The sequence below is a fragment of the Scatophagus argus genome, chromosome 9, assembly GCF_020382885.2.
Source record: "Scatophagus argus isolate fScaArg1 chromosome 9, fScaArg1.pri, whole genome shotgun sequence".
Classification (NCBI taxonomy): Eukaryota; Metazoa; Chordata; class Actinopteri; family Scatophagidae; genus Scatophagus; species Scatophagus argus.
Genome location: NC_058501.1, coordinates 24,980,131 through 25,007,509, shown reverse-complemented (window position 1 = coordinate 25,007,509; position 27,379 = coordinate 24,980,131). Strand labels below are relative to the sequence as shown.

Genomic DNA, 27,379 nt, shown 5'->3' with positions numbered 1-27,379 from the left:
GAAAAGACAACAGTTGTTGTTATGTTGCATTTTCAAGATTCCCCAAACACATATAAGCTATTAATTTCTTGAAAGTGAAGGGAACAAAAAGGTTTACATGCTCTTTCACAACACTATCTCTTCTACTACCTCCCACACAGTTACTGTCTGACACTGCTGCTCTCGAGTCTTCAGTTTCTCTCATTCAAAGTCGAGATGTAATGGAAAACGAACTTTTGTCCATATTTAACAGTTAGAAAATATCAGTGCGCTCTTCTGTGTCACTCAGAAGCTGGATATAAAAACTTTTATCTGTTTTTTCTGCACTAAAACCACTCTGTCACGCATTTGATAAACGTAGTCTGGATGTGGAAACAAACACATCAGTATAATCATTCCTGATTGTGGAGAGCTGCTGCAGTCTGTGGACGACTAATTTCCCGACGTGTAAACGAGCAGCTTAAAGTCAGAAGAGTCGACTAATCACGTACGTCTCCACTCCTGATGCAGAGCCGGACAATCAAATAAACATAAATGAATGAAGTCATGTCATGTCTCAGAGTGTTTCCACTGTGACGGTGCTCCTCCCTGCTTCACGACCGTCTCTGACCTCTGACCTCTGACAGGCATTGAACACATGCTGGTGTTTACTGGAATTTTTTTACCAGTTGAAAATAATTTTCCTGAGCCTGTAACCAGTTTTGTCATATCACAGGACAAAAGTGAGTTCTCAAAGTCCAAAATCTGTTGAAACTTGAAAACATTCTGTACTGTCATTCGTGTGTGTGTGGATGTAATTATTGCATTCTATCAAATGTGACTGTTTTTATACCCCGATACTACATGAGATGACAGGTCGATGTGTTTGTACTGTATGCTGCGGTTGATTACATTCTGTCTTGCTGCTCTCATGTCTTCCGTTCAGCCAAAGTAAAGTTTACATTAAAGCTTCGCTGCGGTCCGTCTCGTCATTCACTGACATGATGACATCGTGTTTGGTCATGAAGTCGACAGTTAATTGTTTTCATGTTCATGAGATCGGACGTATTTAACCACAAACACTCAGATGTTTGTTATTTGTGTCTGCTGGAGGTATCAGGGAAGTTTTATCTCACAGTGGCAGTAAAAAGTTTGCACTTTTCAGGAAATTCCAATGAATTTTTTTTTGTTATTATAGAATTTTTGAATTTCTTACATTTTACATGTTTGTTACATGTTTTGAGCATTTATTCCAAAATCCTACATGCTAACAGGCCTCAGAGGGATGTGAGGCTCAGTTACACGTCTGACCAGTTTTCAGCTTTTCACTTTATTTTCTCAGAAAGTCAAAGTTTCTTCAATAGTTTACACTTGTAATAAATCTGAAGTCCTGATTTCCATATAAAAACTAATCAGATTAATGCTTCGCCGTGACGATGATACTGTGATGTCATTGGGTTTCCTTTTCGGTTTGAGTTGCAGACTGATTGATCTCCAGCGTCTTTCACACACTAAAAACATGTGGCGAAGACTCAGATTCAAAAACAACAGTTTATCTGAACACATTTCAGAGCACGGTACATGTATTCGAGATACTTTACAAAATATTTACATGGCATTTATTTTTATTTTTCTTTATTTAACTAGAGAAAACAAAGGTTAAACCAAAGGAAGGATTGAGCGGCAAATCATTTAGTGTTTTTATCAAATCGCAACACGCTGGACTCACTTGTTCCTGGTCAAAACTCTAACAGTGTTTGGATGTTTATGAAGCACAAAATCTTTAAAATGTCAAACGTTGGCTTCGTGTGTCTCAGATTAAAAAGTCTTTCCCAGGTTAATTCGTGCAGTTTTTCCTTTCCTGCCACACCTGCCCACCCCCCCAGCGGAGCGCCCCACACCACCACACTCGGACCGCCGACATTTTCAGCGCCGGGCAGCGAGGGACAGAATCATTCGCAGCTCTGAGGTCGAACAACATTCTGGGCCCATTTAAACCCAGTGCTAATGTCAGATGGAATTCAGTGAGATGAACCTTTAAGTTGCCACCAGGTGAATCTCAGCCCCTCTTTAAGGTCTCGGCGGTCCTCGTCACTCCTGTTCACATTTTTGAGCCCGCAGGTCGCTTCACCAGGCCCTGCTCTTTGCGCATCACCGGCGCATGAATGCTGCAGTCCCGCGCCTCGCAAAATCCCGGCACGCCAGCCATCCCGACCGCACCGGGCTGACCGACCGCCCCGGGGAATCCACGGTGACCGCGGGGGCCCTCCATGCCGTTTTTGGGTTCTGCCGGATCGCCTGGCAAACCTGCAGAGAGGAAATTACAAAATGGTCAGGATGTAATCTGATTTCCATCCAGCAGCCAGCCAATGCAAAGCACTACGACTGAAGCAGAACAGAACCGATCACTTTACCCACTTTGCTTATTGATTTGTTTCAAACACTTCAAATCACCCCAAAAGGTGTCCACAGCCCTTCAACGAGACTCCCGGCCCAGAAGAACATTTCCTCTCCTTTAAAATGGGATTAAAGGAAAAGAAATCCTTCAAAAGTAGCTTCTCACCTCTGAGGCCTTGTTGTCCATCAGGTCCCGGCAGACCTTTACCTGGATCACCTGGGAGGCCTTTAGCCCCTTTTTGGCCTGTTGAGACAAACACAAAGAGCTTCTGTGGGAAAATATAAAACTACAGAACTCATTCACTTCTTTCTCTGTTCGACAGATGTGTTGAAGCTAAATTATTTTGCTCAGTTTTCTCATTTACGTGTAGCTCGTGATACACGTGAATCACTCACGGCGATCAATAGCCATAAATTCATTCGGCGGCGGGAATGAAATGAGCCTCGTCTGTGCTGTGCTGTTGAGGGCAGCGACACACTTTTAGCACAAAGAGTCAAAGAGTAAACGTGAACATTTGAACGTGTTTGAAAGCCAAAACATGTTGGCATGTTTAAAAATCTCAGTCACGAAGGTGTTGATTAAATGAACGTCTGGCTAAACCCACAGCAGACCTCAGGCCTGACTTCCAACAGAGATGATTTCTGATTTTTGTCATGATTTATGAAGTTAAGCTTTGAGTTTTACTGTCGATAAATTCTCAAACTGACCGTCAAGTTTTATAAAATTATTATTATTATTATTATAGTCTTGAGTGGAATATAACGTGATGTACGTGGAGGTTTAGAGGACGGTGGTGTGAAAGCGCGAGGTCACCTCTGACGCCCTGCGCTCCTTCCTGTCCCTCCAGTCCTCGGTCGCCTTGGACTCCTCGGGCTCCTTTGGCTCCGGGTTTTCCTGCTTTGCCCTGATGGGTGGAGGCAGAGATGGTGGATGATGTGAGGATTCGTCTCTGTGTTACACTGAAACTGTTTCACTGAGGAGGAGTGAAGCACACGATGCCTTTTAAAGCGTTTTTCAAAGACAGGAATTCACTTGTTCACTGAGATGAACTGATGAACGATCACGCTGCAGTCACACTGTGTGTGCGTGAAGCATCATGTGTTGTTTTGCACTACAGCTTGCAGATTACAGGACGTACGCCAACCGCGTTCTCCCCCGCATTATAACAGTTTTTGTTTATCTATAACAGGAGATAAAACCTACAGATTTGCCCGGTGATCCAGGTGGCCCTCGGGCTCCTGGGGGTCCGATGAGTGTCCTGTTGTTGATGGGGCAGCCCTGGGAGCACTTGGCCTGGATGGAGGCGGCGTACTGGGAGATCTGGGCTGTGACCACACCTCTGCAGAGCTGCAGCACCTGCTCATCAGTCAGACCAGGACCCTGCAGGACAGAAACCACTACAGGTTAACTTCTACTGCACCGACACCAACTTTAACAAGTCCTTTAATCCTCCGCTGAGGTTTTGGTGATGCATTCAAGTGTACAGATGCATTTCTAAAATTCCATTATTTATTCATGAATTCATTCGTGTGTGTATTTTAAAAGGTGTGCTTTGTGTCTCGTGTTGTTTTTGTTTTTTGAACTGTGATGTTGCTGTGAAGTTGAAATGGTGTCAGAAGATCCTGAGCTGCATGATGGCCGACAAAGGAGGTTTGACGGACAGGCTCAGTCTCCACAAAGATAAACAGCAAATTTAAATTTCATTTCTTCTGAAATGTGTAGTGTTTTTCTGCTTGGCTGTAACGAGTAGAAGCAAATGAGTTAAAAAAAATCAGTCGTAAAACACCTGAGACGACTTCTTCAAAACCTTTTTCATTCTTCAACATATTTCAGTTCAAACGACGTCTCTGTGACATTTTGGTGAAAGCCGAGGAAACAAATTTGGCAAGTTTTGAGTTGAGGTCTCATTTTATAACCAAAAAATAATCAATTTAAACACTGTGACTCTGACAGCAGCATGTGGTCTGTCAGCTGGTCTGGTGGTCAGTCATGCAGACCGTGACTCACAGAGGGACCTTGGACTCCTTTGGGTCCCGGTCGGCCTTTAGCACCCGGGTCGCCGATGGGGCCGCGCTCTCCTCTGGTACCTGGGATACCGGGTGGCCCCACGGGGCCGGGGACGCCGTTACGCCCCACGGCGCCTTTTGGTCCACGCTGGACAGAAGAAAGAAGAAAAGAAATGATGGAGGAAGAAGTCAAGATTAAGAGAGTAGTGAGTAATGTCTCTTTTTACACACAACACCTGAAAATATTTTTTGTTTAACTTTCCTGTTGCTAAACTGCATTTCATCACGCTGACACTCACTGCTGTAGAAGCAGCACAAACATTCAGCTGTCATGTTTGACTGTCCACATACTTATGGCCATCTAATATACAAAATACAGAACAGATTTTAACACAGAGGCGTTTAATACATCATGTTGTGTAGTTGTTGTTGTAATTTGGAAAGAAAAAATTAAAAAACAAGAAAAAGCTTTAAAAATAACTTTAAGTCTGTTTTTTAAGGGCCAAATTTCATCTTCCTTTGTGACTTTGTGTGTGTGTGTGTGCGTGACGTCAGGTTAAAGAGTGAATCACCTGTCCTTTGTCTCCACGGTCACCGCTGCTTCCCTGAGGGGAAAGAAGCAGGAAGAGAAGCATGAGGTGTGGAAACAGGAAGTGAAAGCGGAGTCGTTTCATCATCACACTGTAAAACAGGTGACGTTTACCTTTTGTCCTCTCACACCTTTAATGCCGTTCCTCCCTGCTGCACCCTGCAGGGAAAAAACCCAAGCACAACAAGCGATGATGATGAAAGAGGAAGTTTTCAGATTACTCAGAGAAACAACAACATGCGAGTGATTCTGATCGGAAACGAGCGGCTTATCAAACAGGAACGCGAACAGACGCAGGGAAACTCCCGGATGCTGTTGGTTTACCTCCCGACTGCACGGCTCATAACATCTCCTACGGCAAGAATTTCAACATTAACGGGATTTTGATCACAGATGGGACGCATAAAGAGTCAGAGGCTCGCGTGGAGAATCCCGACAGGCTGACTGATGGGCTTATGATGCGTTATGACTACTGAAGTACTTGATATGAGCAGCTTCACAGAACTTTGTTAGTTTGCTGTGCTGATGCATGAGTAAAGCCTGATTTTATCATAAAACAGAGTGTCACGTGTTGTTTGGAGTTTTTGTTATTCGTTTCATCAGATCAGAGTGCAGTTTCTGCCTCACCAGTATAAAGGAAATGGAAAGACCCAATTACAGTAGGAGTACCTCAAATCTGAACTTAAGTACCGTATTCTGGAGTACTGCAGTGCATGTCCACACGCTGACGCGAGACGCTCAACACTCACCGTGTCACCATCAGGTCCCGTCTCACCTTTGGCCCCCTGGAAGAGAAACACAAAACAGGTCCAGAGTCAGAATTACGTTAACACAAGCTGCTTTTTCTGTCTGTGGGTTTTAAATCTCACATATGAGCTTGTGTCACTTAATTTCACACTAAAGTTGTTCTTGGTGGCAGGAGGAGACGCTGCTGCTGATCGATATTCAATAAAAGATGAATTTAAGGTTTGCAGTGTGAGTGTTGGGCACCCACAGTCTGGCCCTGCAGGCCCTTTGGTCCTGGTTTCCCGGGCTCTCCAGCATCTCCTCGATCTCCTTGAGCTCCCTGTTGGACAAACAGAAAAATACTCAATCAGTCAATGTGATTGATCCACGATAGACAAACTGGGCTTTTATTGTTAGCTTCCTTTTCTCCTTTCACAGGGACACATGATTTATTTATTCAATTATTTTACATTTTAATAAGAGTATCGGTCATGAGTTGATGTTTCCTTCTTGTTTTCTGCAGCGTTTGATTAATAAATCTGATCCATAAATCCAAATTAAACTGCTATAAATTATATTTTTATTAAGAAAAGGAAATTAAGGTCGCTGAGACCAACTTGGCAAAACAGAAAAAAGAAGAAGTAAAAGACTTTACTGTTAAAAACACCCCGCTGGGTACTTCACCCTCATCAAAGTGGGACCAACTTCAGACGAGCTGAAGTCCAAGCACCAAAACTGCAGTTACTGTACACACAGTACTCTGAGTTACAGTATGAAATACTGAAATGAGATACTGAGGATGAGGCGGATGAGAAAAAGTCAGTCTGAGTCACGTGTTCACTGTATGAGTCCCTCACAGTCAGAGCGGCAGGTTTGAAAGCTTTCTTTAAGTCAGTCACAGTCAGCTTTGACGGGACGGTAACGTCACGGCTCTTTCCCAGGGACGGATTCAGGGGCGTGTGGGCCCCTGGGCGCCGGCCCCGCTGGCCCGGTCCAGAATCCGTCCCAGCTCGTTTCGCCCGGCTGATTCAGCCGAGCTTTCAGTTGTTACTGATTCTCATGCTGACAGAAAATATTGGTTAGTTTTGAATGTTCTCTGTAAGACAGACTTACATAATAAAACCTTACATCTTGCCCAGATGTTCCAGATGTGACAGCTGGTCTCACACCGTGTAAAAACACTGCTCTGTGCGCTGTAATCTGGACCAACACTTCCTGTTTTTTAGGGACATTCTCTTTTTTCTCCTTCCTCCTCTTAACGTCAAAACAGCCAGCTAACCTCCCGAGAAGTGAACTCACGGGGAAATTTCTCAAGATATTTAATAAAACTGCAGTTGGTTTTAATGAAACTACGGGATACTTTGAGGTTATCAGAAACTGCTGTCATTTTAAATTTAGAGCCACAAATAAATGTACCTGAAAACACTCCTCCTCTTTTGGATTCACTTTCAGGAGGATTTTTCCTTTCCACTTGTGGTTGGCTGATCTGTCGCAGCATCAGGTTTGACTGCTCACCCCTCAGTTTTCAATAAAACAAACTTTGTTTGTTCACCCAAAGCATGTTTACAATCACAGGAGAGCCCTTTTCCCTTTCAACAGATTCCTACGAGTTCATTTTCACTTCCTTTTGTATTTTTTCTGACCGCAGGAAGGAAGCTGACAACGTGCACGAGTTAAATGCAAATGTCAGGACTTCCCAGGAAAAAAATAAGAAAGAAAAAAACAGAAAAAGCATCTGAGGTCGAGATGATCTCAAAAACATGTTCCCAACACGGGACAACCGAACTACTGAGGATTTCACCATAAAACGGGAGACGAGAAGCCAGGAAAACCCTCATCTATGTAGCAGATGCAGGTTTTTATTTTTCATATTTCCTAACATGTCAATCATCTCAGGACCCCCCAGGATTCATCTTACAGTCACTTTGGAGGTCTGGAACCGTGAGTGTGCAGAAACACTGTGACAATACCAGGAAAAGTCCTGCACTGACGGTGTCACTAAAGTAAAAGTATGTGAGTATAATGAGCAGAATGTACTGGAAGTCCTGAGTGCAGCAAAGTGTCCCCTGCGACTGCTGTAGAAGCAGGATTTTACTGCTGGAGTTGGTGGGCTGAACTCTCACCTCGACGCCCCCTCTGCCTCGTGGTCCTCGCACACCGCGATCCCCCTTACTGCCCTGCACAACAACAACAACAGACACGATGACGGCCTGGTTTTATGGCAGATGGAAAGTCACACACTGCGCTGCTTTAAAAAATTTAAAAAAGCTGCGGCTAAAGTCTGAGCATCAAACCAAACATGAATGTGACTCCCATCAGGACTGATGTCCCCTGAGACGTTACGTGTGTTACCTTGGCGCCAAACAGTCCGGGTCCTCCCATCAAACCCGGGACTCCTACGAGACCCTGAGGAGACAAACATCGGGGATAAACAAGCAGACCTGACAGACAGCTTGTCGAGGTTTGTGACGGTAAATGTGATCCACTCACATCCTCTCCGGGGTCGCCGTCACTTCCTGGCAGGCCGTCGTGACCTTGAGTGCCCTGACAGATGAAAAAGGAGAAAAATGAACTCAAGTGCACTGGTTTTTACTTGAACTCAAACATCTCTGTAACATCATGGAGTCAAAGACCTGATCCTCATCAGAGACGGCTTGATTTAACAGGAATGACTGGAAGTGCTAATTTTCATCTTAAAGGACAGGTTTGTCTCCACACAACACACAGGATGAAGCAGGTGCTGCCGGCTGTAATCCCTCCTCCCGTTCATACTGGCCCCTGAGAGACCCCTTCCTGACACACTTCCAATGCAGGAGACCACATTAAAAGAGTAACTTGTGAAATATGGCCAGAATTCAAAGGTAGCTTAAACATACAGGAGTGCCAGCTGCTGCTCACTGCACTGTCTGCTGGAGCTTTCTTTGGCTGTAGCAGTTAGTGGTTAGCGGCTAGTGGCTAGCGGTGAAGCTTGTGGCCCTGTGGCTGACTGGGCCTCGACCTCCGTACGCAGCAGTGCCTGGGCAGGAAGGTTTTCACCGTGGACATTTCAGTCTGTGAGCTGAGGATTTATTTAGACCAGACCAGACCAAACCAGAGGTGATTGTGTAAAGGGAAACCAAGATGGTTTTGGAGAATTTCACTTGATTCCGGTCTCGTTTGAATGAAGTTTGTTTTACGATGAGTTAGCGAGATGATTCAGCTCATCTCAGGCCAGTAAAACAGACAAGCTTGAGATCAGGAAGCTTCGGCGACAATCTTCATCATGTTTTGTGAAGCTGGGCTGTAATTAACTTTGACTTGACTGTAACAGCATGAGGGAGAATGCAGGCTGAAACTGTGCTTCTCTTTATTGCCACAGTGCAAAGCACCAGAGAAAACTTTGGGAAATTTCAGAAAAGAAATGATGTGCTTGAGCCATCCAGTTTGTGTGTCATAGGTGCCGCCCCGATTGATTCCCCTGAGAAGTAAACACAGCCGTCCGTCGTTGCGACAGTTTCTGTCTCACTTCTGCACTTGTAACATAAGACTCATTCAAACCTGCCACAGAGCTTATTCCAAAACTTCCTCTTCTGAAGGAGTCACATTAGACTTATTACCTGACACGGTGGTCTTGTGTTGTTACGATAAGGAAAAGGTTGTCATATAAATCTCAACACAAGCTGCCAAAGACCACCTCAAGTCAGAGTTACAGCTCATCACACACACAGTCCACCGCAGACACACACACACACACACACACACAGTCCACCGCAGACACGTGGGTCTGTGAATATTTACAGTAAAAGGAATCGGCCGGCAGTGTTTGAGACCCTCACTGACGCTCACCTCCTTAAATAAGCTTTCAGTATTTAATGGAGTCGAGTCTTTTAACGAGGCCTTTAAGACAAACCCGCACACACACACGGTCATGCAGGCTGAAAACAGATCGCTGATCTTGGTGATAAAATGTGTGTTTGTACCTTTGGTCCGGTGGGTCCGACGGCTCCTGGTTGTCCAGGATAACCCTGAGGAGGACCAGCAGAAAATGTCTGGCTCAGATTATCAGACGAAGACAAGGAGGAAAAAAATACTGAAGCATTTAATTCAGGAGTAAAACAAGTTATTAAAGTCAGTGAATCTCGGCTCGGCGTCTCAGAGCCTTCGGTTCACTCTGAGAAGAGACGTTTGAGTGATCTCACCTCTGATCCCCGGAGGGATTCAAGGATCATTTTACATACTGAAAACAATTTCTTCACACAGAAAAGATATTATTGTTAAATTATTATCAAAGAATCATTTAACTGAGCAAAAAGAAAAAAGTGAAAGTGCTTATTACTGTGCATTTATGAGGATGACAGCCAACAAATAAATTGCTCTGGGCCTGATAATAACCTCTCTCGTACAAAGTTTAATTTTTGTTTTTGTTTGAATGTGTCCCAGCAGAACTGAGGAGATTCTGAGCTCAAAGTTCACCTTGTTATCAGATCAAATCAGGTTCCTTTACTTGGGATTTGTCATAAAAACCTGACAAAGACTTGTCCAGTTTGCAGTGTGTCCTCCTTTAGATAAGACACTTTCAACAGATCTTTTCATGGCTCTGAACACGTGCATGAAAACAGGTGCTGATCCTGAGCAGACCACACGTGAAGGTTCAGACTGTCTCTGAGCGCAGCTGATGACTGAGGGTCGTTTCTTACGGTGTATCCTCTCTCGCCGATGTCACCTGGAAACCCCGGAGCTCCGGTCTGTCCCTGCAAGACGGATCAAGAGACACCAAGTCAGCCATCGACCTGCTGGTGAGCAGGACCAGCACGGCTGAACCCTCAGCAGCAAAGAGCTACTGAAGACTGCATCCTTTGCCCCAGGCCTCCCACTGCAGTCTGATTTCCGTACCTTGTGTCCGGCTCGTCCCTGAGGACCCTCTCTGCCTTCGCCACCGAGAGACCCCTGAGCAGAAAACACAAAGGGAACAGAGGGAGCAGGGAAAAGGTTCAAATCAAATGATGCAAACAAGATAAGCACAAAACAAAAGCGATTCTTAGACAGACAAAAGATGTGCACACTGATTTGTTACCCCATTTAATTCAGCAATGTGAACTGATTTGCCTTGGCTGAGTACATTTACTCAAGTGCTGTACTTAAGTACTATGTTGAGGTTCAGTTACTTTTAAGATGAAGATCTGACCTGATGGACAACATAACAAACTTTTAAAATGATTAAAACCAATAGTTTCCAACCATTTCAGCTTCTGTGAGTTGTTCAGTTCAGTAAACATGCAGAGTACTTTTACATTGCTGCACTGGTACTTTTACTGAAGTAATGAGTCTGAATACTCCCAGCACTGATCAGGTGACAGCAGTGCATTTAGCCTTCAGGGTTTCAAGCCTAAAAATTCTCCAAAAGACTCAACAAAATGTTCAGATTGAGACAAAACACTTTGGAAAATGATAAAATCACAACTTATCACAAGCATTTCCGGTGAGTGCATCAAGTGTGTGTGTTTAACACGTTTTCTTACCTTGATACCTTTACCTCCCTTTGGTCCTGGAGGTCCAGCGCCACCGCGAGAACCCTGGAATCAAACGATAATGAAAAATAACAAACTGTTGCTGTTAAACTGCTGTTAAAGGGACAGTAATGAAGACATATTTTAACATAAAGCTGGCTGACATCAACCAAAAAGGACACCAAAGTGCAAAGATATTTCATGTGGAAATGTTGTGTTTACAGGATGCCAAGCATTTAAATTTCACTTGATACTGAGTTTGCCTTTTTTGAATTAAAGCATGCACACAGGTACAAACTGAGCTGCGGAAGCAAATGGTTTCACTTTGGTCCCATCTTGAAATGAGAGACAAATTCACATCGCTGAGTGCAGTTTGTGTGCAGAGTTTGGAAGAGAGTTGATGTGAAAATGCAGTTCATTTCACACATAATGAAGCGACAGCAGCTGCCATTTGGTAAACCCCCCAGATTCACCAGCAGCCGCTTTCCCTGCGTCACATCGCCAACTGGCTGCTGATGAGGCGGAGGAGGAAAATGTCTGGGTGGTTACCAGCCACGTGGAAAGACAAACATCAGCCAGATCTGCAGGTGGTTTCCCCTGGCAGCTGCAGCTCCTGCCTCTGCTATATTTACTTTACTTTACTTTATTTTGGAGGAGAAATAAAGAAAATGTTTTTATACTGCTGTCTGCGCACAGTGGGTCGCAACAGACAGTCACATTTTGTCCTGTCCTGTCCAGGCTAGTGATTTTGGTATTTCAGTGTGACGCATCGGTTTCTCAGTTCAAATCCACTCGCTTTCATCTAAATGTTAGAAAGAAGTGAGAAGAGCAGAAACTGATCAGCCATCAGGAAGCTGATGTGAACCTCGCTGCATCAACATTGTGTTTAAAAGCTTAAAAAGCAGTGGGATGGAGAGCGTGGAGGCTCTTATGAGCAGTGAGAAAACATTTTGTCCCCATTTCCACCACAGAGAGGCTGACGATGCGGTTCCTTACAGTCTCCCCAGGACCTCCGACTCCTCCGCGGGGGCCCTCCATACCGACGTCACCCTGAGGACAGGAAGAACCGAAGAGCAAATAACGACCAGAGATTTGTGTCACAACCTGTTAGCTGCTGAAATCCATCAGAAAATATGTTTTGTGTTCAGTTGCTAAGGCTTGAAAACTTAAGTGAAAGTGAAAACTTCTTCCAATATGAACACAAATGACAAATCAGTACAGGATGTCTTAGTCAGTCTGAGACGAGAGCAGCATTGGAGACGGAGAACAAAAAGTCCTCGCTGATGTCAGCTTATAACAACAATCCAGTGATCATTTTAAAACAGGTCCATCATAATGTTTAATGTGTTTCAAATGGGCAATCAACATGTATTGGCTTGGTGTGTGTGTGTGTGTGTGTGTTTACCTTCAGACCCAGCTCTCCAGGCTCTCCTGGGTCTCCTGGAAGCCCTGGCTCTCCCTGATGATGTCAAAATGTCAGATAATTAGTTACGTAATTACTTACATATAAGTTTAAATTTAAAACTAAATTATTTAAAACATGTTTACTGATTATGTTGCATTTTGACTCGTGATGGCTTCATTTTAGTCACAGGAATCTGAATAAAGCTCAACACTACAGGGACAGTGTTTGCTGCCTGTAAGTTTCCCGAACGTCTCCCTATCCCGTCCTGTTTTAAATGTAATTATTAATTAAATTCTCATTAAACTTTGTGACAGGGTTCAGCCCTGCAGCTGCTATTGAAAATAATCAGCAGGCCTTCACTGTGGGGTCAGTGAACTCACCATGGCTCCAGAAAAACCAGAAGCTCCCTCCTCTCCCTCGGGTCCGGGGTCACCCTGCAGGGCCGCAGGTCAAAGGTCACAGTGTTTCACATACAAAGAAATGACTGTTGGTTTGCTGGTTTTACTTCACTTTCACTTTTGTTTGCTTGCTGGCTTTCATCTCATTTTCTCTCTCTTTCACTTTGTTTCTGCGTCTAATTAATCACACTTTCACTCTGAGTTGTCACCACCCAAACCTGTCAACATGAGTCTACTGTAACGTGATGAACTCACCACAGGGCCGGGCTCTCCTCCTCTTCCTCGAACCCCTTTGGTTCCTTTATAACCCTGACGAACAGTAAACACAGCTGAAACCCTGAATGCAACATGTGAGCAGCAGAAGCACCTGGAGTCACAGGTGTAACTCTATCCTCAGGTTTTCTGTCGTGATGTCATACTCTCTCACCTCTCTGCCTTGAGCTCCTGGCTCGCCAGGTTTACCCTGCAGGCCTCGGGATCCCTGACAGGAAACAGGACAAAGCAACACGTGCATTTGCTGACATGCAGATTAACTTGGAGTGTGTTTCTGCAAACTGAGGCCACGTTAAACCGAAAGCGAAACAGCAAAATTTCATGACAAAATAAGAATTGGAAACAGAAATCATCAGAATAACAGCAAAACTTTTACACCACTTCACGAAATGTGCAGACACAAAGAGATTTTGAGTTCATTATATGAAAGAAAGTCACTGATAATAACGAGGAAGAAGAAGAAGAAGCAACAAGCAAGCTGCCATTGGACAAATTGAAGATAAGAATAACTAAATAAAATGCAGCCAGTGGATTTGGAGAGGAGGCCTTTCTAAGTTTTAAAAGACAGAGGACGCCAGCGCCTCCATCAGGCCGATCACTGCGGTGTTTTTCATCCCCGTCAGCAGGAAGGAGAACAAAGTGACAGAGATCTGACAAGTCGGTACCTTTGGTCCCGCGAAGCCAGCGAATCCAGGCTGCCCGGGCTCACAGTCGCACTCTGTTGGCCCCTCCTCGCCGAGCGCCGCGTCGCCCCCGGACTCCTCCGAGGACTCTGTGTCCGGACCAGCTGGAGGGTACTCATACGGGACCTGGACCACAATGTAAGACCACGTGGAGTGTGAAACTATGCAGACACAGCAGCTCAAGTGTTCATCTTGTTAAACCGTTAAAGTGTTGAGTTGAAAGAAGTTCCCTCATCGTTTTTTAAATATTGAACTTAAGGTTAAAAGTGTAACATTAAAGTGAAGTCTTAAATGTTGTTTTTCCATTTTATTCTTGGTGTTTATTCCTGATGAAGGCCTGTTTACTCATACATTACTGGATTTTATTTTGTTTTATGTGTTTATTGTAAAGCACTTTGTAACCCTGGTTTTCATACATACAACACAAGATTATTATTATAATTATTATTATTATTATCACCACATACAGTGCAAACCCAACGCACTGGGATTTCTTACTTCTCGGGTTCTCAGGTTCAAAGTGAATTCTTGGGCAGTGGAGCCACTTTTCGTTCTCGCTCTCTGAAGGTCGTGTGTTATGGCTGAAAGCTGCTAAATGCGGCCCACCTGCATGGTCTCCGTGTCCTCCTTGGCGTAGTGGGACTCGGCCGTGGTGGCGTAGGGGAAGGCGTCCTCGGTGATCATGGTGACTTGGGTGGGGGCGGGGCCGTAGGGGTCGTAGTCTTCCTCCTCGGGCCTCTGGTCCTCGTCGTAGCTGTGAGTCGGCTCCGGCGGATACTCTGATGGCACAGATGGGACGGCTTTAGACTGCAGTGCGTCGCTGGCGTGTTTCTACAGCTAAGCGGTTTGTGTTTGTGGTTCGGAGGTCTAACAGCAGTCACTGTGAGCTCTCTGCTGCAGCCAAGCCTCATTTGGGGGCCGACCTGCAGGAGCACTGGGAGGGCGGTGAAAACATCTTTGAAAACCACTGCTTTAAATGATGGAATGTTTGCATCGGGTGTTATTCAACAAAAAGGTTAAAGCCGCTTGGTGAACTGCTGGTGCTGGACACGTTTAACCAGGTGAGAAGAGTCACTGTGCTCACCTGGTTGAGGAGAGGCTAAGCTGTCATAGTGGTCGACCACGGAGCCATCGTAGGGGTGTTCCTCACCTGGATGGACACACAGGTTAAACACAGCATGTCACATGCAGCTGGCTCGTTGGTCTAGGGGTATGATTCTCGCTTCGGGTGCGAGAGGTCCCGGGTTCAAATCCCGGACGAGCCCTCGCTTTGAGATGAGGAATGTCACAGAGAATTGGAAAATAAAACTTCACAGAACACAGTGTGTAACTGAGTGCACACACAAGCAGCAGGTTTTGTGTAAAACAGCCCCATTTATTTCAGAAACACTGAGTGATGAATTAAAGGAAATCAGGTGCTGATTTATTGTCTGCCTACAGATGAAGTGCAGCTCATCAGCTAAGGCTCCAACTAATAAATCTTTTCTATATCAAAGATTATTCATGTCAGAGATGTCAGAAAATGGTAAAAAAAAAAAACTTCATTGTTATATTATTCATTATTTCACATATTCCAGGCTGTCAATGTGAAATAAAAACGACATTAGTGTTGTGTACGTGTCAGTTAGAGATCGTCACATCACCTGAGTGGTATCCAGAATATTCAACCTGGCAGAGAGAAGAGACGACACACAGCGCGAACACCAGCACACCTGAGAGGAGAGACACCTGCAGCAAAGCAAAGACACACAGCAGCAGCAGGTGATGCGACCTGGATGAGGACCAGAGGAGTCCGGCTCACAGCCAGCTGAGCACCATACAGACGGAGCATTCACATCACTCACTTTGGTAAAAGTACTAATCCCACAGGTAGAAGTCCTGACTCAAAGTAAAACCATGAAAGTAAAATCTAGAAAATGTACTGAAAGTGCAGTAAAACGTCCTCATTAATCGACTGCATTGATCGTATACTCCACTGAATGCACTGACTGTGGAGAGACTGTGAGAGGGCAAAGGGAACTTCAAAATGTGTGTTTGGTCCAAAGCTCAACATCATGACAAACGCATTCAGAACATTTAAATCATCCGGAGCAAAAGCACCAAATCTGTTAAATATTAGCCCACAGACTCTTCATACCAAAACAAAATGCTCAAGTGAAGTACAAGAACCTCAAATTTAACTACAAGACTACAGTGAATGTTATGGACTTTCCAGCTCAAACTTCAATAATCATTTGCATCTTCGCAGCCTCAGCTAAAAGAGCGACAGAAGTGACGAGTTAAGCCTCAGAAAAGCATTTCAGCAGATTTCATTAAAAGGAAACTGAATTTTTTCGTTCTTGCTGAGGCTTTCGATGAGACTCTGCTGGCGTTTGGATGAGAAAGAAACCGACTAAGAGGATGAAAAGCGATCCTGTCAACCTGAACCTTTAATCACACTGAACGAGCTGCACACAAAGTCAGGGAGCCTTTTATTTTTTATCTACACTCAAACTAACTGTGTGAGAGTTCACATCCGTCACAAGTTACTGCGGACACAAATCCACAGTCACAGCAACAGATGGGCAGGTGGAGGAACAGGCGGTGAGGAAGGAGCGTCGGCCCTGAGCTGGAGGACCTCCGGGGCCGTGAGGTGACGCACACACACTTCGCCGCTTCGGGCCTCAGATGTCCTCAGGGATATTCAGGATTTGTGCTACAAAAATCTGTCATCCTGTATGATGGAAATCCCATGTGCTTTGTTAGTTGGGGTTTCTTTGGGAATAAATTAATGAACAAAATAAAAAGTTCCTCTTTTTAACCCTAACCCTTTTAATTCCTACAGCACTCCAGTACTTAAAGGCAAAAACAAAGACGTTTAAGAAGGTTTTGGATCACATCACACTGACTTTGAGCTCAAAAACGGTGTTGAATTTATACACAACAGGATGTTAGAATGTCTGACAATAAAACGTCGAAATCTAACCAAGACATACAGAAATTCTGCTAATACAATAATAATATTTTATGTAATATATTATATGTAGATTATATTAATAATATTTTAATGAGAGCATGAAGACGTCATATGTTTTAGGCACAACTGATTTTTTCTGGAAATTCAAAAACTGACAAATTCAGACTGAGGTGCTGCATCACTTGCTGTTAGAGCTGCAAACCATTTTGATGGTTTTTTCAGTCATTTTTCAAACATTTGCTGGTCGCAGCTGCTTTTCTGTCACTTTTCTAAAAGCGAATGAAGAGTCTTTGGGTGTTTGGACTAAAGAAGCAAACTGAAGGCGTCAATGTGGGCTCATTAGATCGATAAAAGGGTTAAAATTGTGAGGATTAATCAATAAAAATGAACCTCAGTATCTGCCAGAACAAAAGTCCATCAGTTTGTTCCTTTTGCCAGCTAAACAAAGTGTCCTACGAGGCGTCACACTACCAAAGCCAACGCCTGTCCAGTTCCTACAGCCCACAGCTCACATTCCTGTCTAACATGTCTCACATTTCCTGCACAAAAAACACATTTCACTTAAATTTAATCCCAGCTGATCCAAACCAACGGAAATTCAACTAAAGTGACATTCCTGGTCCGATCAAAGGGCCAAACAGACCTGCAGTGACCCTGTCCAAACCCAGACTGTCCCGTTACCTTGTTGCTGGGGGCTCCCATGGTGCTGCAGTCCCCTCACACCAGACCAGATCCTGCACAGGACGCTTTCACGGTACAGATGAGGACAAAAACGACCTGATTTTGCTTTCTCCTCAGAGCATTATCACCCTGATGGTTCCCCCCCGTCCTCTGTCCTCTCTCTGTGTCCTCTCCAGGATCCCTCAGGTTCCCAGGCACTGACGGGATCCTCTCCATCTCGTCCTCTGTGTCTCAGCAGGGTGAGAAATACCTGAGCCAGGATCCAGCATCAGCACAGAAACGTCAAGACAGAGAAGGAGACATGGACGGACAAGTCTTAACTTTAAGTCCACCAGCTGATGTCAACAGCTTTTTATCACTTTGTAATCACCTGCATAAAATCTTCACAAGTTCAGGCTAAGAAAGCCAATAAAAATCCAGAACTTTGCACTGACAGCAGCATAAAGACTTATGACATGTTCTACTACCAACAAAACACACAGACGGACTGAAAACACAACCTCCATACCAAACGTACAACGTGATGTCACTTTGAACTGTGCAAGAGTCAAATATCAGCTGCAAAACACTGTTTCTGCACAAACAAGACACCTCATCTCCAAAGAAAAGAACGATTTCTTGGCAACATCGCGTCACAGAAAGGTTTTTGTTTTATGAATAAAAAAAATTTCCAACACAGCATAATCGATGTGGAGTTCAGTAAATCAATCAGAAAACAGGAAGTGCCAACACTTTGTTCTGATGAAAAAGTTGAAAATCCTCCTTCAGTCGACAGGAAAGCATTTAAGCTGTGTGGCACATCTCCCCCAGGTTTTCTAACCAAACAGGAAACAAAAAAATAACCGAAAGTCTGAAAATATAAGCACCTTGAGCATTAATAAAACCTTACAGGAATGTCATTAAGATTGATTTGATCTGTCTAACTGAAAAAAAAAAACACACAGAAAACTCTAACATATGGAGAGAAGATTAAAGCTTTTTCTTCGTGAAGCCAGGGGACATGAAGTGTGATCAAATTCAGTTTGAAAATGACAGCCCACACATTTGAAGTTGCATTTTCTTTTCTTTGAATGGATTTCAGAACAAGAATTTTGTGTCATTTTCCTGAAAAACTTCAAGACAAAGTGAAGCCTGAAACACGAGTGACCTTTGACCTCACAATAAACGTGTGTGAGCTGACACCCCCGTCTGACATTCCATGCAGTCTGCGGGTGAACACCACTTCCAGCCAATCAGGCGGAGGTGGGTGGAGCCTGTTTAGGGTCATATGTGCAATTACACTGTATAACACATTACAAATACAAAAAATGTTTTGTATTTTTGCTTCTGTTGCTTCTGAAGCAGAAAAAGTCAAAACATCATTTTCGTTCCCAAAACTTTATTTCTTTCCAAACATCAACAGGTTTGTGACTTTAAAATGTGAAGTGGCCTGACGTGTTTTAACCTGTGGAGAGCACAGCGAGCTCCTCTCACGTGACTTCTGCTGCTGCGACACTATGACCTCTCCCTCTCCTCTTTCTTCTTCTTCTTCTTCTTCTTCCGGTCGTGGTGGTGGTCATCAGGGGACCGGGAATCCCTGCGAAGGTCCAGACAGCACACAGTGAGAACCGACGGCCGATGACGTGTGCCATCTGACTTTGTGAGAAAACAAACGAATCACTTCGGAAAAATTCTTGACTGCAAAACATGGAGCAACAGAACACACCTGTCCTCCTTCTTCCTCTTCTTCTTGCTCGCTCTCTCTCGACTTCGTTCTCGGCTGCGATGGCGTCTGCTGTGGCCGTGAGTTGATTCTGATGAAGCCGACCGCCTTTCGTCCGGTCGACGCCTGGCAAAACAAAATAAAATCAGCCCTACAGTTCAGTTTTCTTCTTCTCTTCAGCATACCTTCAACTTCCTTAAATCAACGACATCAGAGGCCGCGGCGTCCGTTGTACCTATGAGAGGTGACTTCAGATCTCGATGGCTCCTCCTCCTCCTCCTGCTGCTCCTCCTCCCTCCACTGCCTGCTGAGCTCCTCTGAGTGGACGTTGATCACCTCTCTGATCACCTGCAGGGTGACCACAGCAGCACATCAGTTTGCTGGGTTTGCAAATCACGTCTGCCAAATTTAAACGTTAAAGTTCCCATTTCTGTCTTTTCACAACATCAGAAGGTATGGAAACTTCTTGCTGAAGCTGGTGAAGATGTGATGAGCAGGTGAACGAATCCTGAAAATCAGCAGCCAACTCAGACTGTTTCATTCTTTTCAAGCAAAAATGTCAAACATTTGCTGCTTCCAGATTCTTAAGTGTCAGGATTTACTGCTTTTCTTTGTCATTTAAGATAGGAAATGAAGGGCTTTGGACTGTTGCTTGGACAAAATAAATAATCTGAAGACATCAGTTTGGGCTCTGGGAAAAACAAAGCTGAAGTGAACCAACAGACAGAAGGGATTATGGGTAAAGAACTCGCTGAACATCGTCCTGTTGCCATTTTGTACCTCGGTGTAAGACTTCTTGGTGATGTGAACGTTCTTGGCTCGATAAGACTGACGACGCCTCTTGTAGTCCCTCATCTCTGCCATCAGCTCCAAGTGAGTCTTTGGTTCGTTCTGACCTTCATCTACACACACACACACACACACACACACACACACACACACACACACACACACACACACAGAGAGAGAGAGAGAGAGAGAGAGAGAGAGAGAGAGAGAGAGAGAGAGAGAGAGAGAGAGAGAGAGAGAGAGAGAGAGAGAGAGATACTAGAGGTTCATACCAAAGGAGAAACTAAACTGCTCTGCTCAACATAAAAATAGTAATAGTAGTGTATGAAGAGGTAATACGAAAGATTTTATTAATATAATTTGACAGACAGTGTTACATCATTCTGTCTTACCCTTCTGGAGTTTGGACACCAAATCTACGTAAAGGTCATCATTGGTGGAGGAGGCGGCGCCCTCCCTCTGTCGGTTGAGGACGTCGACCACGTGATCGTACAGAGCCAATCGGTCGGCCACAGTGAGGTCGCACACCGTGCGTTTGTGGTTCTGAGGCACGTCGACAGGCTGCCCAGAGTACTGACCTGTTGGAGGACCAGAGAGTCTTTACACCATTTCAGTGGTTCCACATCAGTCAACAGAACTCTTCTCAATGATAAAGGTCCAGCTGTTACTGATAATCTCAGTTCCTCAGCAGCTCCAACCCACAAACAGTGGAGACTCTAACATTCACACAAAATCGGCTTCATCGACCATTACAGAGTACCTTAATATGTAGTTTAGCAAACACTGTGTTAAAGTAAACGAATGTAAGGAATTCAGTGACTCTAACTGGACAAAGATTCAGGTTCCTGCTCAGTTTCTTCTTAGTTGTTGTAAGGTTCTAAGCTCCTTTTCAACTCAGCTTGTGTCTTTAATCTACGGTCTCTTGTCCTTCATGATCCTTATGGATTTAATGAGTGAAAAGTTTAAACTGAAATGATGTTAACAGTCAAAATGGGACACATAAAAACAAAATTCAGTCCTTCACAAACAAACAGTTCCACAAAGTGCTCCTAACATCACATCATGAAGACTTTCCCCAACACGTACAGGGAGAAGTGTGTGTGTGTGTGTGTGTGTGTGTGTCCCAGCCCAGCCCTGTGGTTCCAAAGGATATGATGTGAAAGGATACGACACGTAACGAGGCAAGCCTGAACCAGAGTCCAGCTCCTCTCTAATACTCACCCCTGTTGCTGCAAACAGAACACACAACAGACGAGCCACACGTCAGCTGAGAAATGACATTAAACAAAGCTGAAAGTCCCCGACCTTAAGATGTCTTCAATTACAGAAGCTTCTTATTTACGAGGGCTGATATTTGAGGGGAGTGGAGGCAGATTTGAGGAGCACCAAACAGCAGAGTGTTGCGACAGTGAGGTTAGCACAAGATAACTCTTTTGCGACATCTAGTGGTTTGTCACTGCATCTGGAATGTGAATGTGCAGCACATCACAGGAGAAAGTTTTGCTGTCATGCATCACAAGATAAGTTCACACCTTGCCAGAAGACTCCTTCCATCCTCATCAGTGGTGCAGCAGATCTCGCCTGCAGGATCACTTGGTGCTGGGTGGATTTGTCTGAACAAAGGAAATGACACAAGGACAGCCGTGAAGCCAGAAACACGCACATTTTACTTTAACGGCCTTTAAATAAACAGAACTTCATATCACTTTCCTCTTTTAAAAGGAAGACTTTCATCCTGTTTTAAAGATGAAAAAATGGAGTCTAAGAGAACTGGCCTCCAGGGGCACAGCTGTGGTCTTTGTCTTTCAAATTAAACAGATCTCTATAAAATGATAATAATGCTTGATAATGTGTTTTCTTCACTTTCTTTAACAGCATCTTTGGACAATACAGCCACAAAAACACTCCACAACAAGGACAACAAAAAGTTAAAACTGTTGGTAAGATTTTCATGTCTTCAAAATCTTCTTCATCAATAAAAGAAAAATGAAAAAAATAATTTTATTATCTGAAAAGTAAAAGATATAAAAGATCATCTAAAATAATAATAATAACAACAAAATAAATAAATATAAGGTTATATTTACAGTACAATGCATTAGACCTGCTCTAATTGGAAAGTGCCATGAGATAAGTAAATTTAATTTCCCCACTATGGGATCAATAAAGTTCATCTTATCTTATAACTTTTGTTGTGAATTGGTGCTATATAAAAAAACTGAATTGAATATACAGCTGTGTAGAAAGGATTTATACACATATACATCTGAGGTACTGCACAGGTTAAGAGTAAGTAAACATGGTGGTCTATTGGTGGCGACCTGAGGATTCAGGTGGTCCTGCCACAGAGGAGGAGTCACAGCAGCAGCCTGTTGTAGACTCTGACTGCTGTCGGGACAAAAGACCTTCAACAGGTTCCTTCCTACACTGAGGGTGCAGCAGTCTGCAACTGAAGGAGCTTCTTAGGGTCCCCAGTGTCATGCAGAGGATGAGGTTGTTCAGGATGTCTCACCCAGCACCTCCACCGAGTCCAGAGGACAGCCAAGACAGAAACTGTCCTCCTTATCATCCTGTTCAGTGTTTTTCTATCCCTTTCAGTGTGTGAATGTGAACGTTGTGGTACCTGTAGGTTCAGGTACCTGTACGCTCTCACTATCTCCATGTCATGACAGTAGTTGTATGTTCTATGTTGTTTTGTAGGGAAAAAGACATAGAACACACAGATACAGACATAGAAACTTTCTGGAACAACACCCATGAACAAAAATATCATACTATTTTTACTGTCTTCAAGGCATTTTCTTTAAAACTCAAAAGAAAAAGGGGACCTTTCACTGAATCCTGAGCTTCACGATAAGAGTAAGCGATAATGACTCACCCATTGTAAAGGTTCTGACACTGCTGTTCTCATAACATACAGAGGGGTCGTACATCTCTGCCTGCAAAAGAGAGGGCAACCTTTTCATTGTTCTCATACAGTAGTCGTACATTAACAAAGCAGTGGAGCGGAGTGTTTTACAGCAGTCGGTCACGTGGTGAAGAGAAGCTTTTGGACACTGTTGTCTTGTTTTTGTTTGGTTGTTGTCCTCACTGTTATTCCCGCCACAGGTGGAGGCTCTAAAACCTGCATGTCTAAATGGGTGGCACATATTATTCTGGAACGCTGCCACCTTAGCTTCCATTACAGCGCCTTACCTGCTCCTCGGCGGAGTAGCCCATCTTCCGGAGCCTGCAGGATGTTTTGTGTTTCTCCATGCTCCTGACTGGAACTCTGTGATTGGGGTCGTAGGGACATTGTTCCATTGGCTCCTGAGAAAACACCACACACATCAGAGGAACACGATGAGGGGTCTTTTAAAGTTTAAAGCATACAAATATATTAGAGCTGATAGTTCAGAGTTCCTAAAATATCAATGCTTGTATGTTGACTGTATGTGTGGAAGTCAACCCCCACAGAGGTCACATATTAACATACAACTCCTGCAGACTTGAAATTACCCAGAAGTCATTTAGGCTGGGACAAACTTACGTGAGGAACTATAACGCAAGGAGAAATGTTTAAAAGTTCAAAATGGATTTTAACATCTAGAAGGAGCACAGCAGCCCGAGAAGTAACAATCCAACATATTCAATGTCTGGGTAAAAACTTTAAGCTACAAGCGTAACGTATCTACTGTATCATTTTCAAAAGACTGTCATTTTGACTGAGAACTAAACGCTAGCGTTAGCTTACGGTTAGCCTACCTGGTTGGAGCCCTTCTCGTCCCACGACCATCCCAGCGTTTTAAATATGTCGTCTAGCCGTTTTTTGCACCTTTCGGTGAACTCTGTCAGCTCCTGCACGCGGTCCAGTCGGTCCTGCACACTTTGTGTTTGTAACGAGTCAGACATTTTAAGGTTTCAAACGAGAATTTGGCCCGAAATCATCTGTATTTCGTTTTCACGGCATCAGCGTCTGCCATATTTGGCGCGATAATATGACGTAGCGGAAGAACAACGGAAACGATGCATGCTCGTAGTTGAAGTCTTTTGTATCATTATCTTATATTATATTATTAAAAACCAAAACAATCATAAGAAGTAATACGTTTTATTGTTTTGTGTTCTGATCTTATTAAACACAGTTGACAGTGAATTTAAACACCCACACAACAATAGTGACAAGCTCAATAAATAACAAATTTGACATATACGTGAGTAATATATTTGCATACAGTCAGAGCAGAACACAGTGAAGTTACTTATGGCTCATGTGGGGTACAGCTGTTCGTCTTGCATCAGCAGATCATCTGTATATATGTCCTCTGTTCTGATGGCACAAAACACACACAAGAAACCAGACGTGTGTGACTGAGTTGATGACATGTCAGTCTGTGTTAGACAAAAGGTTGATGATGTACCGTTGATAGAAGTTGAACATAACAAAGAAACAAAAGTCATGCAGCACTTACATCAGCTCTATAGTGTCTTCAACAGCAACCTCCTCCACCACCTCCACACCAACCACCAGGCTCCTCCTCACTGCATGACACAAACAGACTGCTGTTATGGCAATTTGTTTCTCACACTAGACTCAAGTTACTATCACAAAGAGTCCAACTCTTCTTTCAGGGCAGTCGCTTATTCTCAGAAAAAGCTGTCTTTTATTTCATAGCAACGATTCACTGAAATCTAAAAATCATGACATGACCTGTATGAGGTTAGTTCTGATATATAAAATTGACGAATCTTTGATGATTTGTACATTATTTTCCGTTTGGAGGTCGATTGCTCCTGGTGTTCTGCATGGAACTAAAATGAATACAGTTTTTGTTACACTGTTACTGTGAGCGGATTGTGTGTATTGATGGATGTTAATCCCACTTTCCCTTGAATAACCCTATTTTAAAAAAGTTGAAATGAAGTTTTATTAAGAAAAACTAGAAAACATCCACAAAGTTTCGATGTCAGGTGAACTCTCACCTCCGTAGTAGACATATGGAGGCCCGGGCCAGCAGGGACCAAGACATTCTGGTTCCCTCTGCCCGTAAAGACAAACACATCCCTGGCTCTCCATCTTCAGACCCTCCCTGCAACAACCACCAACGTGATGCTGTGACGGGTCTCGCCGCTCAGCGTCTGTCCCTGGTTCTGGCTGCTGTGAGGAAGGAGCACCAGGACCTCGAGCAGTCAGGCCAGAGCCGCTGGGGCTCCCTGTGTGGATGGTAGGTTTGGAGGTGGAGCACTGAGCACCAGCAGCCTGTCTGATGACGCCATCACAACCTGCAGAATCAGGTGTAAAACAGGTCAGTTACCTAATCAGTTACAGACAGCCAACAAGAAATGTATTTTTACTCATAGATTTTAACCACCTAAAACATCTTTTAAAACATTCATAAAAGATTTGATATAGATTGCTCATCTGCTGTTCGTTCATTTTGGCACTGCCCACTTGTGAGAGACTCTCCTCTCCCTTCTGTTGGCAGTGAGCTCCTGTGGAAAGTGCTGGCCTTTCCTGAGTCCATTCATCTTTAGACAAGATCAACGAGAACTCAGGTTGTGTTGCGGACTAAGAAACCTCACCCGACTTTCCATCCAACATGGGTGTGAGGAGATAATGACTGAGTTTTCACTTTTGGGTGAACTATTCCTTTCCAGCACATTAGCAGTCCAAACATGCATGGCTGGTCAGTGCAGGGGCCTGGCTGAGAGCTGCACTGCATCATATGTCTGATCCGTCTGTTTCCTGCACCTGCTGATCAGACCTGCTGGGTTTGGACAAGGAGTGGAGTCAGCAGTCACACACCGGCGCACACACACACACACAGCACACAGGGTGACACAAACAAAATGTCTGCTCTAAGGGAGCCATGTGACGCCCAGCTGTGTGATGGCAGGCTGAGAGCAGCTGATGGGACCTGCAAACTCGTTTGCATGAACTTCATTGAATCAGATATTCTCACTAAGATCAGGTGTTGTTTCAATTCTCATTTTCACAGTTTCTCATTCCCTTTCCTGAGCGCTTCATATTCTGTTCATGCACATGCTGATCATCAACACTTGGATTGTTAAATGAACTTAAATGAGCAGTAAATATTTTCCTTCCACATTCATAGACCTTCTAAGTACACAAATATTTATTTTACTGCATGTATCAGACATCTTGGACAAAACAGTTCTATTTTATCTCACCTCAAAAGCAGAACATGCTGTATATACTGAACAGACAATACTGGAGGATGTGCATCTTATTGCTCTTTGGTATTTTTATCATTTTTACATTTTCTTTGCTTTCCACTTCAGTAATAATGCATATTTATCCAGTTCTTTTGCTCCTGCAATGACTTCATTTCCACATGAATCTGTAACATTTGATCTAATTTTAAATTTACCTGCAGTGTGGCAACAAACAGCAGAGCACTCTGCTGCTTCTTCCTCCCTCTTCTCCTCCTCCTCCTCTTCCTCTTGGTGGCTCAGCACACCTGAAACAAGACTCCCTGGAGGCTGAGGATGGAGACACCGAGAAGGTCTGGGCGAACGAACCCAGCAGTCAGGACTCAGTCTGTACATCCTCCTTCTGACACCAAACATGGAGCATCAGATGGGTTTTCTCTGGACCCGAGGCGGACGCAGCAGGACGCTATGAGTCACCTCAGAGAACAAGCTGATTGGGCGGCTCGTTCCACCTACTGATGTAATGCTTCCTGCAACAGGATCACGTCTGTGTGAAAACATTTTCTACATATGAAGAATATTTTACACTTCAGTATTTCTGTCCACATTTCATAACAAGCTGGGAAGTTTTATGAATGTGGTGTTTCACTTCTAATGCTGTCTTAAACTTCCATTTATCAGTTTATTTTATTAACAGTTGGATAACAAACACTGATTCCAACAATCAGAGTCAAATCTGGCAACTTTATTGTTATGAGTGAAGGCCAAGTTCAACAAACCATAAATTTTCCATAAAAAATGTGCACATTGGTTTTAAATATGAAGCAGTGAGTCTCTCAGTAGAGAGACCAGCTAAGGAAAAACACATTCAAAAACGTGTTTGTTATTTAAGAACACTAGTGGTTATACTCAGCTACAGTTTTTGAGATACACTTAGCTTAAAGTCTCAGGGTGCAATACACCTGTCCCGCAGGTGTTCAGTCACGGTAGACACCTGTCTGTACGGTGCCACTCAGTTCAGCATCACCCCTGAACACACAGTTGAATTAACGTTATCTCTATCACAAACAAAGTATATTTATCACCGCAGAACTGCTGCATTATACTGTACTGATGTTAGCTAAGTGTTCCTAATAAACTGTTTTTTCAAGGCTGCTAAAAGCCGGAGCCAGCGCC

The 27,379-nt window shown here is 43.8% G+C and overlaps 3 protein-coding genes and 1 non-coding gene across 7 annotated transcripts; 1 reads left to right on the top strand and 3 right to left on the bottom strand.

The window, feature by feature from the left end:
* Positions 1-1,495: 1,495 nt before the first annotated feature.
* zgc:113232 (uncharacterized protein LOC541546 homolog) lies at positions 1,496-18,795 on the bottom strand. The gene is made up of 26 exons (XM_046399556.1): positions 17,560-18,795; positions 15,566-15,650; positions 15,007-15,072; positions 14,529-14,701; positions 13,905-14,048; positions 13,394-13,447; positions 13,222-13,275; positions 12,949-13,002; positions 12,569-12,622; positions 12,160-12,213; positions 11,176-11,229; positions 10,550-10,603; positions 10,354-10,407; positions 9,637-9,681; positions 8,168-8,221; positions 8,030-8,083; positions 7,801-7,854; positions 5,946-6,017; positions 5,701-5,736; positions 5,066-5,110; positions 4,935-4,967; positions 4,364-4,510; positions 3,560-3,736; positions 3,170-3,260; positions 2,522-2,599; positions 1,496-2,265 (listed from the first exon to the last, which is right to left on the bottom strand). The coding sequence occupies exons 1-26, from the start codon at positions 17,578-17,580 to the stop codon at positions 2,060-2,062; spliced, it is 2,013 nt and encodes a 670-aa protein (XP_046255512.1). The 5' UTR covers positions 17,581-18,795; the 3' UTR covers positions 1,496-2,059.
* On the top strand, positions 15,116-15,187 carry trnap-cgg. The gene has a single exon. It is a non-coding gene; the product is annotated as a tRNA-Pro (tRNA).
* A 125-nt stretch (positions 18,796-18,920) lies between the features above and the next one.
* Positions 18,921-24,030, bottom strand: snrnp48 (small nuclear ribonucleoprotein 48 (U11/U12)). The gene is made up of 9 exons (XM_046399581.1): positions 23,795-24,030; positions 23,246-23,359; positions 22,929-22,989; positions 21,583-21,663; positions 20,443-20,628; positions 20,042-20,163; positions 19,497-19,609; positions 19,265-19,387; positions 18,921-19,135 (listed from the first exon to the last, which is right to left on the bottom strand). Exons 1-9 carry the CDS (start codon positions 23,939-23,941, stop codon positions 19,054-19,056), a joined length of 1,029 nt encoding a protein of 342 aa, XP_046255537.1. The 5' UTR covers positions 23,942-24,030; the 3' UTR covers positions 18,921-19,053.
* Positions 24,031-24,124: 94 nt separating this feature from the next.
* On the bottom strand, positions 24,125-27,375 carry LOC124064801. Of its 4 annotated transcripts, none has more exons than XM_046399594.1 (5): positions 27,289-27,375; positions 26,422-26,733; positions 25,013-25,312; positions 24,502-24,571; positions 24,125-24,421 (listed from the first exon to the last, which is right to left on the bottom strand). In XM_046399594.1, exons 2-5 carry the CDS (start codon positions 26,618-26,620, stop codon positions 24,328-24,330), a joined length of 663 nt encoding a protein of 220 aa, XP_046255550.1. In that variant the 5' UTR covers positions 26,621-26,733; positions 27,289-27,375; the 3' UTR covers positions 24,125-24,327. The 4 variants fall into 4 exon arrangements, with proteins under 4 accessions (XP_046255550.1, XP_046255551.1, XP_046255549.1 ...); XM_046399595.1 differs by having other exon boundaries at positions 27,198-27,334; XM_046399593.1 differs by lacking the exon at positions 27,289-27,375 and having other exon boundaries at positions 26,422-27,172.
* Between the last annotated feature and the right edge of the window lie 4 nt (positions 27,376-27,379).

Excerpts from the sequence above, each read along its gene's own strand:
- zgc:113232 (XM_046399556.1), bottom strand. The coding sequence starts at position 17,580 with ATGGGAGCCCCCAGCAACAAG. Across the intron at positions 6,018-7,800 it reads GAGGCAGAGGGGGCGTCGAG|GGAGCTCAAGGAGATCGAGG; the intron begins GTGAGAGTTCAG and ends TTTGTCCAACAG. Across the intron at positions 3,261-3,559 it reads CTGGATCACCGGGCAAATCT|GGCAAAGCAGGAAAACCCGG; the intron begins GTAGGTTTTATC and ends TCCACCCATCAG.
- snrnp48 (XM_046399581.1), bottom strand. The coding sequence starts at position 23,941 with ATGTCTGACTCGTTACAAACACAAAGTGTGCAGGACCGACTGGACCGC. Across the intron at positions 23,360-23,794 it reads ACGAGAAGGGCTCCAACCAG|GAGCCAATGGAACAATGTCC; the intron begins GTAGGCTAACCG and ends GTGTTTTCTCAG. Across the intron at positions 19,136-19,264 it reads AAGAGGAAGAAGGAGGACAG|GGATTCCCGGTCCCCTGATG; the intron begins GTGTGTTCTGTT and ends GGACCTTCGCAG.
- LOC124064801 (XM_046399594.1), bottom strand. The coding sequence starts at position 26,620 with ATGTTTGGTGTCAGAAGGAGGATGTACAGACTGAGTCCTGACTGCTGG. Across the intron at positions 25,313-26,421 it reads TGTTTGTTGCCACACTGCAG|GTTGTGATGGCGTCATCAGA; the intron begins GTAAATTTAAAA and ends CTGATTCTGCAG. Across the intron at positions 24,572-25,012 it reads TCCATATGTCTACTACGGAG|TGAGGAGGAGCCTGGTGGTT; the intron begins GTGAGAGTTCAC and ends TGTGTCATGCAG.